The sequence below is a fragment of the Pleurodeles waltl genome, chromosome 1_2 (assembly GCF_031143425.1).
Source record: "Pleurodeles waltl isolate 20211129_DDA chromosome 1_2, aPleWal1.hap1.20221129, whole genome shotgun sequence".
Classification (NCBI taxonomy): Eukaryota; Metazoa; Chordata; class Amphibia; order Caudata; family Salamandridae; genus Pleurodeles; species Pleurodeles waltl.
This window is the reverse complement of record NC_090437.1, coordinates 979,966,172-979,982,193: the sequence shown is the minus strand read 5'-3', so window position 1 is coordinate 979,982,193 and position 16,022 is coordinate 979,966,172. Positions and strand designations below refer to the sequence as shown.

General features: G+C 43.9%; 1 protein-coding gene across 1 annotated transcript in view; it reads left to right on the top strand.

Annotated features, from left to right (window-relative positions):
* The window catches only part of CWH43 (cell wall biogenesis 43 C-terminal homolog), a 460,620-nt gene that overhangs the window by 101,605 nt on the left and 342,993 nt on the right, over positions 1-16,022 (top strand). The window contains exons 3-4 of the mRNA XM_069201483.1: positions 5,883-6,003; positions 6,172-6,326. Coding sequence (XP_069057584.1) covers positions 5,883-6,003; positions 6,172-6,326 — 276 coding nt within the window. The remainder of the gene's footprint in view (positions 1-5,882; positions 6,004-6,171; positions 6,327-16,022) is intronic.

The following is a 16,022-nucleotide window of genomic DNA, read 5'->3' as shown; positions in this document are numbered from 1 at the left end:
AAAGTCTATGCCCTTTTTGATAAATACTTCCTTGAGAGGTTTATGATCAGTTTGAATCTCACATTTTCTTCCCCACCAAAATCTTCTCAGTTTGTGCACCGCCTAAAACACTCCTAGCACTTCCTTCTCAATAACCGAGTAATTGTTTTCAGCTCCCCACAGAGATCTGGAATAATCAATAGAGTTATTTCTTCTCCATCAATCCTCTGCATAAGGACAGCTCCCGCACCTCTGGAGCTTGCATCAGTTTTAATGTAGGATTCTCTTTCTGGATCAAAACTCTCCTTAGATTTGGTGCTCTAGAAAAACCTTTCTTAACCACATCAAATTCACCTTCACAAACACGTCACCATTTGAATTGCTTTCCTTTTCTTAGTAATTCTCTCATGTGGTATGTTTTTTTCTGCAAAGTTTTGGATACATGTACTATAGAATTCAGCCATACCAAGGAATTTCATGAGTTCCACTTTGTTTTGAGGTGCTTGTAATTTACATATTGTTTCTACCAGATCCTTTTTCGGTTTGATTCCTGTGCCTGATACCAAATGGCCTAAGTATTCGATTTCTTGCACATCAAATTTGCATTTATCTGCTCTGAGGGTAAGAATAGCAGTTTGTAATCTTGACAACACTTCCCTTAACCTACATTCATGTTACTTAGGATCCTTTCCAACTAAAAGTGCATCCACCTGATATACTCTGACTCCTCCCACACCCCTCAATTTTTTTTCCATCCCCTCTGAAATACTGAGGCTGCAGAAATTAAGCCAAAAGGCATTCTTAAAAACTTGAACGTGCCAAAAGGAGTGATAAAAGCTGTTAGATCTTGGGACTTGGGGTGCAATTATACCTGATGGTAGGCTGAAGATAGATCCAGAGCAGAAAAATGCTTCGTTCCATCAAGAGAACTCAGTAATTCACTAATGTTGGGAAGAGGGTAGCGGTCAACTACAACCGCTTTGTTGAGTCCTCTTAAATCAATACAAAGCCTGGCCTCTCCATTATCCTTTTGAGCCATAACACCTAGAGACAACCATTCAGTTACCTCCACCTCCTGTATGATACCATTTTCAACCAGTTTATTCAATTCTTTGTTCACGCTTTCCTTCACCAACACAGGAACATTCCTAACCTTTGCTACTTTAGGTGATGCACCATGTTTGAGTTTTATTAAATTAATGTAATCTTTTAGACAGTCTAATTTGTTACAAAACACCTCCGGAAATGCTTTAACCCAACCTTCACTCCTAGCACACACAGATTTAACTGAAGGCATGGCGTTGAGACAAATCAAAGGATTTTCATTTGGATCCAAAAATACATACAAGTCTCTTTGGTGAGACCAACTGATCAAAGAGTCACCTTTCATCGAAAGGTAAATTTTTCCTTGAATTATCCTCCCTCCAAATTCAATTGTACCCCATAAGTATCCTAATAGATCAATAGGTACACCCCAATAACCTTTTGGTTTTATATCTGGGCTTTGTATCTTAACTTTTTTCAAGAGATACTGTTCATAAAAGACTTTGGGTACTAAAGTTATTTTGGCTTCAGAGTCAAATAACATTTTAACAGGTGCATCATTTACCATGACCATTTCTAAAGGACCTTCCCTTGAAGATTCATTAACCTGAAGAATGCTGCCTCCTTCCTCCACACTTTCTTCATAAAGATTAACTTCTCTTACATTTTTCACATTTTTGGATCACCTGCAACATTTTTTAAAATGGTCTTTCCGACCACACATGTTACATGTTGCTTTCCACCCAGGATAATCCTTAAAATTGGCTACATGCCCAGTATTACCACAATGAAAACATTTTACCAGAGATGCTTTCAGTGTAGAACCCGTACTCAAGTTAATTTTTGTTGGCTTATCTTGAATCACCTTCACAGAATAACTATCATGCCTGTTATAGGAGGTATTATTACCCATTATTTCTACATATGCTTTTGAATGTTCATGCATTTTCGCAAGAGAAAGTGCTTCTTGCAGCAAAGGATTGTCCATTTGCCACAAGCTGTCCCTTGTTTTGTCTAAAACACAACCTAACATTAGTTGGTCCCTTAATCTCTCTTCCAGAGTTAAACCAAAATTGCATGTGGAAGCTAATCTACGTAATTCTGTGATTTACTGCTCTGCAGATTCTTCCTGAGGTTGCATTCTCCTCCCAAAATGATATCTTTCAAGTACTGTACTGATTTTGGGAACATAATGCAAATCTAACTTTTTTATACAAATTTCTTATTCGTTTAACCCTGAAAAATCACTGTCAGACAGATCACGAAGATGCTCAAAAACTTCCTGTCCCTCTGAGTCTAGGCAATGCACCAGCAAGGAAGTCTTTCTCTCAGCACTGAGAGATGTCCCACATGCACGTGCAAAATGACCAAATACTTTCTTCCATTTTAACCAAGGCAAAGGTGGGTCATCTGGAGATGACATTAAGAAAGGAGGTGTAATAACATTTTGCATGGTTGATAAATGTCGAGACAACAATATTACTAAAAAAAATATATATAATGTTAAATAATTTTTTTTTTTTTAAGAATTGAAAGTATTTAGCTGTCGAAGGTGTGCTGTGCAGAGGAAATTGAAGTGTGCTTAGTGCTGAGATTAGCGAAAAGTTGTCTTTATAGTGCTAATTGACACTTTGCTGAATAGATTCTCAAGGAAGAAAAACATGCCCATTGCTGTAAGCATGAGATTAATCAGAAGATGGCACTGTTGCATTAATTAGCAGCACTAGTCTTGCCAACAACACAAGGTGTATTTCAGTGTTCCCCAACCCCCGGGCCGCGGACCGGTGCCGGTCCGTGGATCAATCGGCACCGGGCCGCCCGAGGAACTTCAACTTCATTTCACTGTGGCGGGCGGCCGAGGCGCAGAGCATTGCGCCCTCCCAAGCGGGCCACGGAAAAATTATCCAACATTTACCGGTCCGCGGCGATAAAAAGGTTGGACAACACTGGTGTATTTGATATATTATTCAATCGCTGTGTGCAATTATTTCATAGCTGTGCACATCAGTGAGATAATTGTTCGAAGCTGGGCGCATCAACAAATACATTTTCCTTCTGTGCGCATTGAATTCGTAGCTGTGTGCATCAGTGATAACATTCTTCCACGGGTGTCCCTGTTGCTAGGACACTCTGATGCTGGCTGCACTGTGTGCTTCCTTACGTCACCAAGCACGTGCTTGGCCTGCGTTGCTCACTGCCTCCTCACTTTACAATACTCGCACGCGCGGCTCTTCGCACACCACTTTTAAGTAATAACTGCACCGGTAAAGCATGTTGCAAGAAAGCAGCGGAGTAGCGAGGTGTCCACGTGAGGTAGGGTGCGAGACAGCGATGCGGGGAAGCTGTTCTCCTTGCTCGGAAGTTGCGTGGCGGTGCACAAGGAGAGTCTGTTAAACTCAAGTGCGCTTTAATTTCCAACAAATAGCATGAGCCAAAGAGCAATTTGAACGGCTTGTGCAGAAGTAAAATAAAAGCAGGTAAGAAAAGTAAATGAAAATAATAAGTTGTAACTCAGGAGTTATATAAATGTTTAAGTATTCAATACTTGCTGAACAGAAGTGCCCAGTGAAAACGAATCACCAATCCAAATGCAGAAGTGGAGTTGATTTCCACAGTAATTCTTGATGCAAAGTACTCTCTAAGAAGATTTGAAGGAGGTGAAATTGTAGAGTAGATAGGCACTTTAAAAGTTTGGGGACTCTCTCAGTAATTCAATAGAAGACCAGGTATTGAGGGGATTGTTTCCATGATCGTCGTGAAATGTAAAATAAGTGTAGAAGGCAGGCCAGGAAATCTTGATGTAAAGCAGGAATTCTTTATTGAAGTACATCCGTAGGAGAAACCTCATCCACAGCCAGCAACAGATCAACTGCTTCTCAGTCTACCATGGTAACAATCACGCTTTCTAAATAAGTTACATCACAGTATGGTAACCAGGGCTCTACATCATAACTTGGATACAGAATCATGTTCCCTCACCCCTAGATACAAACCACCACATTTCGCTACCAAAGAATTGTATTCATGATATCAAGATATCATGTTCAATGAAAGACTCTTTGATTATTTTAATCCCAAAACCAAACATAGATGTGAGGACAATAGGATTATTGAACCACTAAACCTCTGTATAATATGCCCTTGTAGACATATTTATAACCTTTTAAATCAGGCATTAAAATTTGACACCTCCCTCTCAAACCCATTTTATTAAGGAACATCATTGAAGGGTCAATCTTGATGTCCTAAAATATATAAAACGTATATGTAGGAAGGCCCTAACAGCAATAATTTCACTAGATTCAGAAGATTCTTTAATAGGTTCCTTTGAAATACTGTGAGTGTCCAGTACTCAGTTATAGCTGTGATAATCATTTCCTTAAGTTGTTGAGAGGTCTTTATTCATCAGGTTTTTAAGCAGCTTCATAGTGGCATTAATTCAATGTTCTGAAGGTACAAGAATTGAACATGGAGCTAGAAAAAGTGAGACATTACCATATTTATCACAAATCCTGATACATTTGGTGGTCTCTTATTGAAGACGATGCAGGACTTCAGCGTATCTTGGGTCTGAAAATTAATCGGCATGAGTCAGAGGTTTTAAACCTATCATTAAATTTATATTCAAATCATTATAGCGATCAGAACATTAAATAGACAAAGGTTTAGGTACTGATGTGACAGGAGAGACCAACATAAATATTCACAATACGTAGTGGAGGACTGAACAAAGGGGAAGAGTAAATGAGTATTCATGGGGTAAAATCAACACTCTCAACCTGTAAATTCTGACTAGGTTATTGCTTGTTCTCCAAAATGTACCCTTGCCTTTTCCAAATAGGATACTTAAAACACAATTCAGTTAATTATTTTTTCAGGGAGAATAGAAAAAAGACAAAATCCCTTGGATATTTATTTTCTGAGCGAGCTTTGCACATTCATAAACTTGGATTGCATTTCTTTTTTAATTTTCACAATGCCATTGTTTTGAAGAACATGTAGTATGATCGGTGTCAGCAGTCGGGTGGTTCCGAATGGTGCCATTCAGGAGGCTCCTTTGTCAGTCCAAATTCTTTGAGTTACTTGACTTCATTATCTTTTCTGTAATAACATACCACCCACAGCCAAGACAATAACCGTGGTCTAGAGGTCGCTTCTTAAATGAGAATAATTTTATTTTTACGATAATTTCGGTTTTAGTGCTTTCCTGAACAATAATAAGCAATTATTTGAAAATCGTGGATGGATGCTCATGTTATGCAATTCAAGCGGTTCCATGGAAGGATCTGTGATTTGGTTCAATTCACTTATAACTTGAAAGATGGACAACACTCAAAATTATAATATGATGGGGGTTTAACATTTGTTTGTAAATTAGGCCTTTGTGTCCAATGGCTCAGACCACATATTTGCAAAAAATGCAACAGCTGAAGGCTTTCAGATTTAAAGATCCTTAGTTGTGTTTAGTGTATGTATATTATATTGCCTAAGATTGACTCACTGCTACTGAAGTTGCCACCTAACTTTACATCGACAGGGAGAGAGGCAGATTGTCCCCTTCTGGATGTACATGGAAGGGGAACAAAATATAAGGTTACCAAGGGTGGTTGGCACAGATATCATTTCAACAGCACTACAATGAGTAGCCCTTTGCCTGCCTGTAACCATAGGTAGCCGGTACTTACCTCTAGTTCAACAAATTAAATGCCCTTACTCCTGTAAACCTGGTTCTACTAACCGGTGAAATCACTGTAGCCTTAGAATATATATGTTAACATACCCTCATAGGAAAATCAGACACAGCATCAAACCATGGCCTTCATTTTTCTATGAGTAATTCTTGGTTCTTTCCTATATAGGAAGCATTGCTTCATATCAGGCTCCGACCACCCTTCTTCGGTTACAGATCCTGGCTGTCGGTGTTTCTGCTGCGTTACTTGTCCAAGCCTCAACCTGGTGGTCCGGAAGCGGCATCCAAAGGTATTCTCATCTTTATAAGTAATGACATGCTTACTTAACCACCTGACTTTCCAAAGTGAGAAACTACAGTATAAGGCAGTATAAGGTCTATATTTGCGCCCAGTCGTGCAACAAACCCTCCACAATGGTCCACCTTACCTAACTGTGGGTATCAATGTTACATTTCAGGTACTGCAGAATATGGGGTTTTATACTGGGTCAGATACTGCTTGTTTCACTTCGGATCTGGTACACGTCCCTTAACCCTATCTGGAGCTGCTCTACCAGCAACATGGCAATACTGCTAATTGGAATACTCGCCACACTTCACAGAATATACACAGGTAAATCAGCATTCAAATGTTGCACATTGTACGTGTTTCTATGTGTGCTATGCAGGAAAATATGAGTATCCTATCTACACTGCAGTTCTTCTCAACCAGGGCAAGGACGCAAAAATAACTCTGACGAATATTTTAGCACAAGCCACACTACATAAACCATGCACTTTTAGCAGTTCCGACCGTGAGGCAGGAGTCTTTCGTTTGTGGGATTTCTTGTGCAGTCAAATTTTGTGACAATGTGACCAAAAACTGGTTGAATATAACGAACGATGCTTGCAGCATTTATTCATGGCAAATCATTGAGGAACTAGAAGGTGAGGTACTCAGGGCGCTATATGGTATTGATGATTTACAATTAGTGGAATGAAAGAGTAGTGCACGTGCCATGTTTCAGGAATGCAGTTTTTCTTCCTTAACACGGTAGTGTGTGCATGTTTTTTATTTGTCCACCTATCTATGTTCTTATGAAACACCTTTCACCAGATTTAGATTTTCAGCCATCTAACTGTTAGGGATTGTAGATTTGCTTTGATCATTATGCAGATGGGCCATTTCTGGCTCAAGGGATGACACTGACAGAGACGCTTTAATGCATGGGCAAAGTGAGCAGTGGCCTAGGGCCCAACTCTTTTAGGGGCCCCAGGTAGGGGGCTCATTACGTGTCTACCCGAGCCTGGCATGTCTATCTGAGACATACAGGTCTCGGGTCCGCCTGAGTCTGACAAACCCAACTGCATGTCTACTCGAGACTGACAAATCCTAAAAAACACACTTTTATTGCTATTTCGCTGTTTAAGTTGAATGGGGACGTGTGGTGGGTTAATGTCCACGATAAGAGGTTTGCAGAGGAGGTTGTTCTTATTTTTTGTTAATCCGGTTTAAAGTTCACATCAATATGTACAAATATTGGAAATCTAGTTTGTCCTACTGAGTTCACTGATTGTTATAATTCAAGGTAATAGCAACTGTTATTTACAGCACTCATAAACTGCGAAACCTGTGGTGTGAAATGTTACATAAAGGTTAATATTATTACTTATATATGGTGAACACAGTGAAAGCATATTCATGACAATGGCACTGAGAAGCAAAACGCTCATTACCAAAAGATGATGTCATGTTACTATAATAGCCACTCGTTCATGCATACTGATTATTAGATGGGGACATAAACAGCACACTCTGATAAGAGTTGCATATTAGTACACACCCTTTGGCTTCTGTTGTTCAAAGACTTTTTGTTTCAGCTTCATTACATTATGAAAGTGACAGCTTCTTGCACAAAAATATCTCTTGCACGAGAAAAGACAATTTTCACATCTTTTTGCATTTGTAATTTCTTGTCCTTCAGTCAAGTAAATCTTTTACCTGCAAGCAAAATCAGACAGGTATGTGTGATCCACTGAAGAGTTTAGCTGCAAAAGCATTGCCCACTTATGCTGCTCTTTTTGCATAAACTCTATTATTATTTTCTCATGTAAACTTTTACCGTCGCTGCTGTACCTGTTTCGTGCTTACACTGCTGCCGGCTGCACTTTGGCTATTTGTTTTATTAAATGCTCTAGAGCACTTCCCTGTACATAGGCGCAACAAAACAAATTCAATACTCCCATCCATACTATGAGCAAATTCCTGATTGGCAATGGGCAAAGTATGCTAACCCAGTTCTCCCTAATGAGGGTTGTATTCCACCATCAGCACATTTTTTAAACAATGAGGCTAAATCGTGCATTTCACAAGTGAGTTTCGAAAGAATATGGCTAATTAGATGCTGTTTTCTAGTAAACTCTGTGTGGAAAATCATTTAATAATCTCAGTCATCAGTGCCTGCTTACTTAGGGACATCATTCATACTCAAGAAAAACTTGATCCATGTTGTATATTTTATGGAACACATTTCAAATTATTTAGCTGAAAAGCCATTCGTTTTACAAGCTGTTCTCAATGGGTCATCATAAAATGTTATAATACGTTTATCAGGAGGGGCTCGCTGTGCTCACGGGGGGGTGAAATTCATTTTTTTTAAAACTTACCTTCATCGTCGCCATCGTCACCGCTGCCACCGCTGCGCTGCCCCTCTAATGCAGGCAGACTGCAGGCATAGGCTCCCAGCCTGCCCTGCGGCCAATCCTGACACTGCTCAGAGCAGCATCAGTATTGGCTGGGAGCACCTAGCCAGGGCACTTCCAGGCAGACTGGGAGTTTGTGCATGCTCTCTCCAGCTCGGCAACTGTGTTGAGCTGGAGAGAGCCTAGAGTGACTGTAAATTTGGCCAGCATGCGCTCTGAGGGGGAGTGCTGTGCACCCCCCACCACTGCTCGTCACAGCCCGTGGCCCGCCTCTTTTACTAAAAAATGATAATAAACATAGTTTATTATTGGTTTTTAATAAAAGGTTTGCATCAGCTGCTGCTGGCGGCGGGGTGATGCTCCTCCGCCCTAGCGGAGGAGCCGCGACTGACTTTTATGATGTGTTATGATGTGTCAGACAACTCTCATTCATGGCCAGTCGATACAAGTAATAACGAAATAAAGCATTTTCAGCCCAATCGCATTAAAACATGTCTAAAAAACTATAGGTTTTACTCAAAATTCAAATAATTTGGCATGCGATTTGGCAACCATTTTCAAGGTAATTTTCAAAATAATACAGTTTTTTTTATTTACCGTCCTTTCTGTATTCCATCTACTGTCAAGTAGATTCACAGTCATAAATGATCACTGAGAATTTACTTGCAGGTGTCAGGGCAAAAAATTAAAAGTAATGCCAGATCTGTAGACAGCAGGGTTATCCTTCAGACTGAATAGGTATCATACATAGGCTTCGTAGTCAGAGTTACTGCCCAAGTTACAGAGACATTACATGTTCCGGCAACTGACATTTTAAGGCTAAGCTAAACTTACAGACTCTGGCCTGACGTAGTATTAGTAATGATGATGTCATTAAAAGATTTATGCCTATAGATTGTAGAAAATTACCCTCTTTCTTGTCATAGTTACCCCCATTTTCTGCCTGTTGTCAGTGTGTTTGACTGTGTTCACTAGGATCCTGCTAACCAGGACCCCAGTGATTATGCTCTCTCCCTTTAAACTTGTTTACTAGAAGCACATACACCCCACATTTGGCATACTGGTGTCCCCATATAAGTCCCTAGTATATGGTAACCAGGTACCCAGGGAATTGGGGTACCATGGGATCCCCATGGGCTGCAGCATGTATTATGCCACCCATGGGGCGCCTATGCAAAGTGTATCTGCAGGCCGGCCATTGCAGTCTGCGTGAAAGGGTGCATTCACCCTTATCACTACAGGTCACTGCACCAGGTCACAGTAGGTCACCTTTATGGTAGGCCCTCCTAGCCCAGAGGGCAGGGTGCAAGTATAGGTGTGTGAGGGCACTCCTGCACTAGCAGAGGTGCCCCCACAAACTCCAGTTCCATTTTTCTGTACTTCGTGAGTGCGGGACCCCATTTTATGCATGTACTGGACATAGGTCCTTACCTATGTCCAGCTTCATAATGGTAACCTTGAACATAGGCATGTTTGGTATCAAACATGTCAGAATCATACCCCAATACTGCTGCCAATATTGGAAGTATGATTCCATGCACTCTGGGGGCTCCTTAGAGGACCTCCAGCATTGCTCCTACCAGCTTTCTGGGGTTTGTTTTTCGGGCAACCCAAGCTGCTGCCAACCCTGAGACAGGTATCTGCCCTCCTGCTGCTTGAACAGCTCAAGCTTAGGAAGGCAGAACAAAGGATTTCCTTTGGGAGAGGGGTGTAATACTCTATCTCTTTGCAAATAGGTGTTACATGGCTTGCTTTGAAGGGCCCATTTGGTGCCCTCCATGCATAAACCAGTCTACACCGGTTCAGGGACCCCCAGTCCCTGCTCTGGCATGCAACTGGACAAAGGAAAGGGGAGTGACCACTCCCCTGTCCATCACCACCCCAGGGGTGGTGCCCAGAACTCCTCCAGCGGGTCCCTGAGTACTGCCATCTTGAATCCCAGGTGGGCAGGGGCCTCTGGGAGCAACTGAGGGGCCAAGTCACGCAGGTGACGTCAGAGCCCCCTCCTGACAGGTGGTCACCTGGCTATGTCACCAATCCCACTATCAGGGCTATTAAGGGTCTTCCTCTGGGATAGGTCCTCAGATTCGGCTTGCAAGATTCTATCAGGACTCCTCTGCACCATCTACTTCAACTTCTAGGCACTGGAACTGCGACTGGACCCTCCAGGAACCGACAATCTGCATCCACGACAAAGACTCTGCTTGCAACATTGTTTCCACGGCTCCTTCTAGCTTCTGCAACATTTCTCTGGCTGTGCACCCTCTGAATACAGCACGTCTTCTGCCTGCATGAGTAGGAAGAAGGAATCTCCCTTGGAGTGAAGGAGTCACTCCCCTGCATCCGCAGGTACCAACTGCAACAACAACCAGCTGCATGGATGTCTTCTCATCCTGAGCTGCGTGGATCCTGCATCACAGGTGGTGGTCCAGAATAGACCTCTTGTCCTCTCTGCCAGCTATCCAACTTTGGTGGAGGTAAGCCCTTGCCTTCCCATGCAGGATAGTACCCCCGTGCACCGCGTCTCTTGCAGCTGCTAAGGCTTGTTGTAATCTCCTACAAGGGATCTTCAGGCTCCATTGTGCCAGCTGCCAGCACTCCTTACTGTGATGCACAGCCCTCTATGTGCTTCTCCTGAGGCATGGGACCCTTCTCCAGTTGTGCTGCGTGGGTTCCTCTGTGACTCCTGGTTCCTCTTCCAGTAGATCTCCTGTGGGGCTGCCTTTTCTTCTATGGCTTCTCTGCCTTGCTGAGGTTTCTCCCAGGATGCCACCCATGGGTTGAGTCCTCCTCAACCTTGCTGTTCCCCGGCAGCTCCACTTTTGCTTAACCATGACTTCTGCCTTTGCCAAGGCTTGTTGGTGACTTTTCAACACCACTGACCGACTGCAATCATACATCTGTTGTGGGACATCGACTGCATCCTCCAGGAACTCTTCACCGACTTCAGGGCTGCATTGCTGACAATCTTCGTTGTATCCTCGACCAACTCCTGCAACCACAGACGGGTAGGTAGTGGCTCCTGCTCCCACTAGACTCTTCTATGACTTCTGGACTTGGTCCCCTTCTTCCACAGGTCTTCCTCTTCAGGAATCCACCACTGGTTTCTCTCAGTCTTGTCTGGGTGTTGCATTATCTTCTTTTTCTTCCTTGTGGGTAGTTTAGGGGAAAATCCAGTAACTTACTCCTTTCGTCCTCGTCTCTGGGGGACACTGTGGTACTTTCCTTTGGGTTTTCCTAACTCCCCCAGATCCCCTCAACACATTTCACTTACCTAGGTGGTGGTCCTGCATTCGCATACTATTTCTTTAGTATGTGTTTGGGCTCCCCCTGGGGTCATTATTGCCTATTTGCTATTGTACTGGTTTCCATCACTTTCTATGCCTATTACTAATTACTAGTGTACATATCTAGTGTGTTGCTTACCTCCTATTGGACGGTTTCCTCTCTAGCACTTTTTGGTAATGGTGTCACTAAAATAAAGTACTTTTATTTTTGTAACACAGTGTTTTCTTTCATGTGTGTAAGTGCTGTGTGACTACAGTGGTATTGCATGAGCTTTGCACGTCTCCTAGATACGCCTTGGCTGCTCATCCACAGCTGCCTCTAGAGAGCCTGGCTTCTAGACACTACCTACACTACAATATTAGGGGATACCTTGACCTGGTATAAGATGTAAGTACCTTAGGTACCCACCACACACCAGGCTAGCTTCCTACATTGGCACTTGCAATTGCCTTACCGCTCTGTCACTTGGTACTTTCCACAGGAAAGACCACTTACTGACTAGGGGTACACACTGTACTTACTATCAGGGATCTAGTCTTTCAGGGTTTGGGTAAACTAGTGGTTTGGCATAGCCCTTGATCCAAACTTCTGTGGGGAGACTACATTAGAGTAGTTAGGGAACACCTAGATCACTCTAGCTAGCTGACATGTCTTCAGCAGAGTACACATCTCAGACCATGGATTGTCCCTATGAGAACCTAACCTTCCAGGAATTAAGGGAGATGTGTGTTGAGAGACAACTGAAGGCAAGGAGGACCCCTAACAAGGGAGGACCCCTCCAGGGTGACCAGCACCATGCAGGTAGCCAGGAGGCAGAGGAGGAGGAAGATGCAGGCTCTAGCCCCCCAGTGTTAGAAAGACAGGATCTAGACACTGAGGAGAATCAGCAGGGTTCCTCAGGGGATCACAGGGACCTTAGTAGACCCCCTAGCCTAGCTGGGAGCACTTCAGGTAGCGGGAAGGGAAGCCATACCAGTAGGCCCCCCTTTGTGCCCAGAGGGATAGATGAGAGGGTTACTAAGAATAGGGACAAATCCTCCTCTGGTCACTCTCATGTCACCACAGTCTCTGAGGAGACACACTGTTCAACTCCAGGAGAAGATTCCCTAGATGGGGAGCTCAGGCAGCTGAGCCTGGAGGAGGCCACGCTGAGGCTGCAGCAGCAACAGCTAGCCCTAGATAGGGAGGCCTTGGCCGTGGAGAGAGAGAGAGACAGGGTTTGGAGTTAGCATCCCATGGTGGCAGCAGCTTTAGTTTCGGGGAACCTAGAGTCAGGGAGGACTCTTTTGATTCCAGGATTCTAAACAAGGTTGTTTCCCCCGTACAAGGTGGGGGATGACATTTACAAGTGGTTCACTGCTCTGGAGGGGGCCTGTAAGGTACAAAGGGTCCCCCAGACCCAGTGGGCTGCTATCCCGTGGCTCTCCTTATCTGACAAGGGGTGAGATAGAGTTCTCACTGTCAGGGAGGAAGATGCTGACAACTACTCAGTTTTAAAATCTGTCCTCTTAGATGGATTTGTTCTCACCAATGAACAATATAGAATCAAGTTCAGGGAGACCAGGAAAGAGTCCTCCCAGGATTGGGTGGATTTTGTGGACTGTTCTGTTGAAGCTTTGGAAGGCTGGTTACATGGCAGCAAAGTCAATGACTATCAGGGTTTATACAATCTTATCTTGAGAGAGTATATTTTAAACAACTGTGTGTCTGATTTGTTGCACCAATACTTGATTGACTCGGATCTGACCTCTCCCCAAGAATTGTGAAAGAAGGCAGAAAAATGGGTCAGAACTAGGGTGAGCAAAAATGCTCATACAGGGGGTGACAACAAAAAAAAGAAAGCAGGTAAGTCTCAGGACAAGGGTGGGGACAAAGACAAAAGTAAAGTCTTCATCAGGCCCACAAAACCCTTCTGGGTTGAGTCTAAAACCTCTTCCTCTTCATCCAATTTTAAAAAGCATTGGTGCAATGTTTGCAAAAACAAAGGCCATAGGCCAGGAGACAGCTCCTGCCCTAAGAAAGGCCCCAAGTCAACCACCACTACAAGCCCCACTTCTACTTCTAGTGCCCCTAGCAATAGCAGTAGTGGTGGGACTACTAACAGTAGTCAGTCCAAGGGTGTAGCTGGGCTCACTTTAGGAAGTGTGTTGAGGACAGGTTTAGTTAGGGAGACAAAAGAGGCTGTATTAGTCTCTGATGGGGTGTTGATCTTGCCACCCTTTCTGCCTGTCCCCTTAGTATGGATAAGTAGAGGCAGCAGCCCTTGATAAATATTGTTCAGACAGAGGCCTACAGGGACACAGGAGGTGCCAGTGTCACTATAGAGACTGAAAAAAACGGTGTCCCCTGAGCAACAACTGCTTGGTTACCAGTACCAAGTGACTGATGTTCATAACAACACTATATGCCACCCCATGGCAGTTGTTGATTTCAGCTGGAGGGGGGTTAATGGTCCAAAGAAAGTTGTTGTGTCCGCAGACCTACCTGTATAGTGTCTACTAGGGAACGACTTGGGACTTCAACTTGGGATGAAGTGGAGTTAGAGGCCCATGCAGCAGTGCTCAGCATCACAGGGCATATTGTTGCCCTGACTAGAGCACAGGCCAAAAGGCAAAAAGATCAAGGAAACATGGAACCTGGAACAATGGCCCAAGAATGTCCCAAAGCTAAGGGTAGGAAGGGCAAAAAGGTAGCCCATACCCCAACCTCCAGAGAGAATCCCCTTTCTGAGGAGGATCCTACTCCCTTGGCAGAACGTACACCAGAGGAGCTCCAGGCTGACACAATTGAGCTCTTGGGTGCAGGGGGGCCTGCCAGGGAGGAATTCCGTATGGCACAAAATACTTCTCCCACACTGGAGGGCCTGAGGCAGCAAGCTGTTCTTCAAGAGGCAGGGGATGTCAGTGGCACCTGCAAGGTGAACTGGGAAGACAGCCTCTTGTATTCACAGCCAAGGGAACCCAAGCCTGGTGCCACCAGGAGATTGGTAGTACCCCTGCAATACAAAGAATGTTTGTTGACCCTGGCACATGCTATTCCCCTAGCAGGTCACTTGGGGTAAAGTAAGACTTGGGACAGACTTGTCCCTCACTCTCACTGGCCCCACATCTCAGAAGACACTAAGGAGTTTTGTCGCTCCTCTGTCACCTGTCAAGCCAGTGGCAAGACAGGTGGCACCCCAAAGGCCCCTTTAATTCCACTTCCAGTGGTTGGGGTTCCCTTTGAGAGGGTTGGGGTGGATATTGTTGGCCCCCTAGACCCACCCAAAGCCTCTGGGAACAGATGCATTCTGGTGGTGGTGGGCCATGCTACCAGGTACCCAGAAGCTATTCCTCTATGACCACTACAGCTCCTCCAGTGGCTTTTGCCCCTCCTGGGCATTTTCTCAAGAGTGGGCTTTCCTAAAGGGGTGGTGTCAGACAGCGGTGCAAACTTCATGTCTGCATACCAAAAAGCAATGTGGAAGGAATGAGGTGTTACTTATAAGTTCACCACCCTTTACAACCCCCAAACCAATGGTTTGGTAAAGAGATTCAATAAAACTCTCAAAGGCATGATCATGGGACTCTGAAAAACTCAGGAGGAGATGGAATGTCCTACTGCCATGCCTCCTTTTTGCTTACAGGGAGGTCCATCAGAAGGGGTGGGCTACAGCCTCTTTGAACTTCTGTTTGGGCACCCCGTTAGGGGTCTCCTTGCCCTTGTAAGGAGGGCTGGGAGAAACCTCTCAAGACCCCTAAACAGGACATAGTGGACTGTGTAGTTATGTGTAGTCCAAGGATGGCTGACTACATGAAAAAGGCCACTAAAAGCCTTCAGGCCAGCCAGGAACTGCAGAAGCAGCGGCATGACCAAAAGCCTGTTCTGACTGTTTACCAGCCAGGGCAGAAGGTGTGGCTCCTCGAACCTATGGCTCCCAGGGCACCCCAAGACAAGTGGAGTGGTCCCCACACAGTAGTGGAAGAAAAGAGTGAGGTCACCACTTGGTAGACTTAGGCACTCCCATAAGCCCCCACAGAGTGGGAAACATCCTGAACAACTAGGTCTAAACCACTACCTGCCTGAATCACTACTGCTAAACAACTAAAAAGTCTCTACAACTAAGTACTGAACAACTACTGTCTAAACAACAATTGTGCCTGAATAACAATTGCCTGAACAACTAATTTTAAGGTAAGGTTTTATTTTTGGTTTTTATGGTTTATTAGTTGTTTAGAATATATATATATATATTAGTTGTTCAGGCAATTGGTATTCAGGCACAATTGTTGTTTAGACAGTAGTTGTTCAGTACTTAGTTGTAGAGACTTTTTAGTTGTTTAGCAGTAGTGGTTTAGGC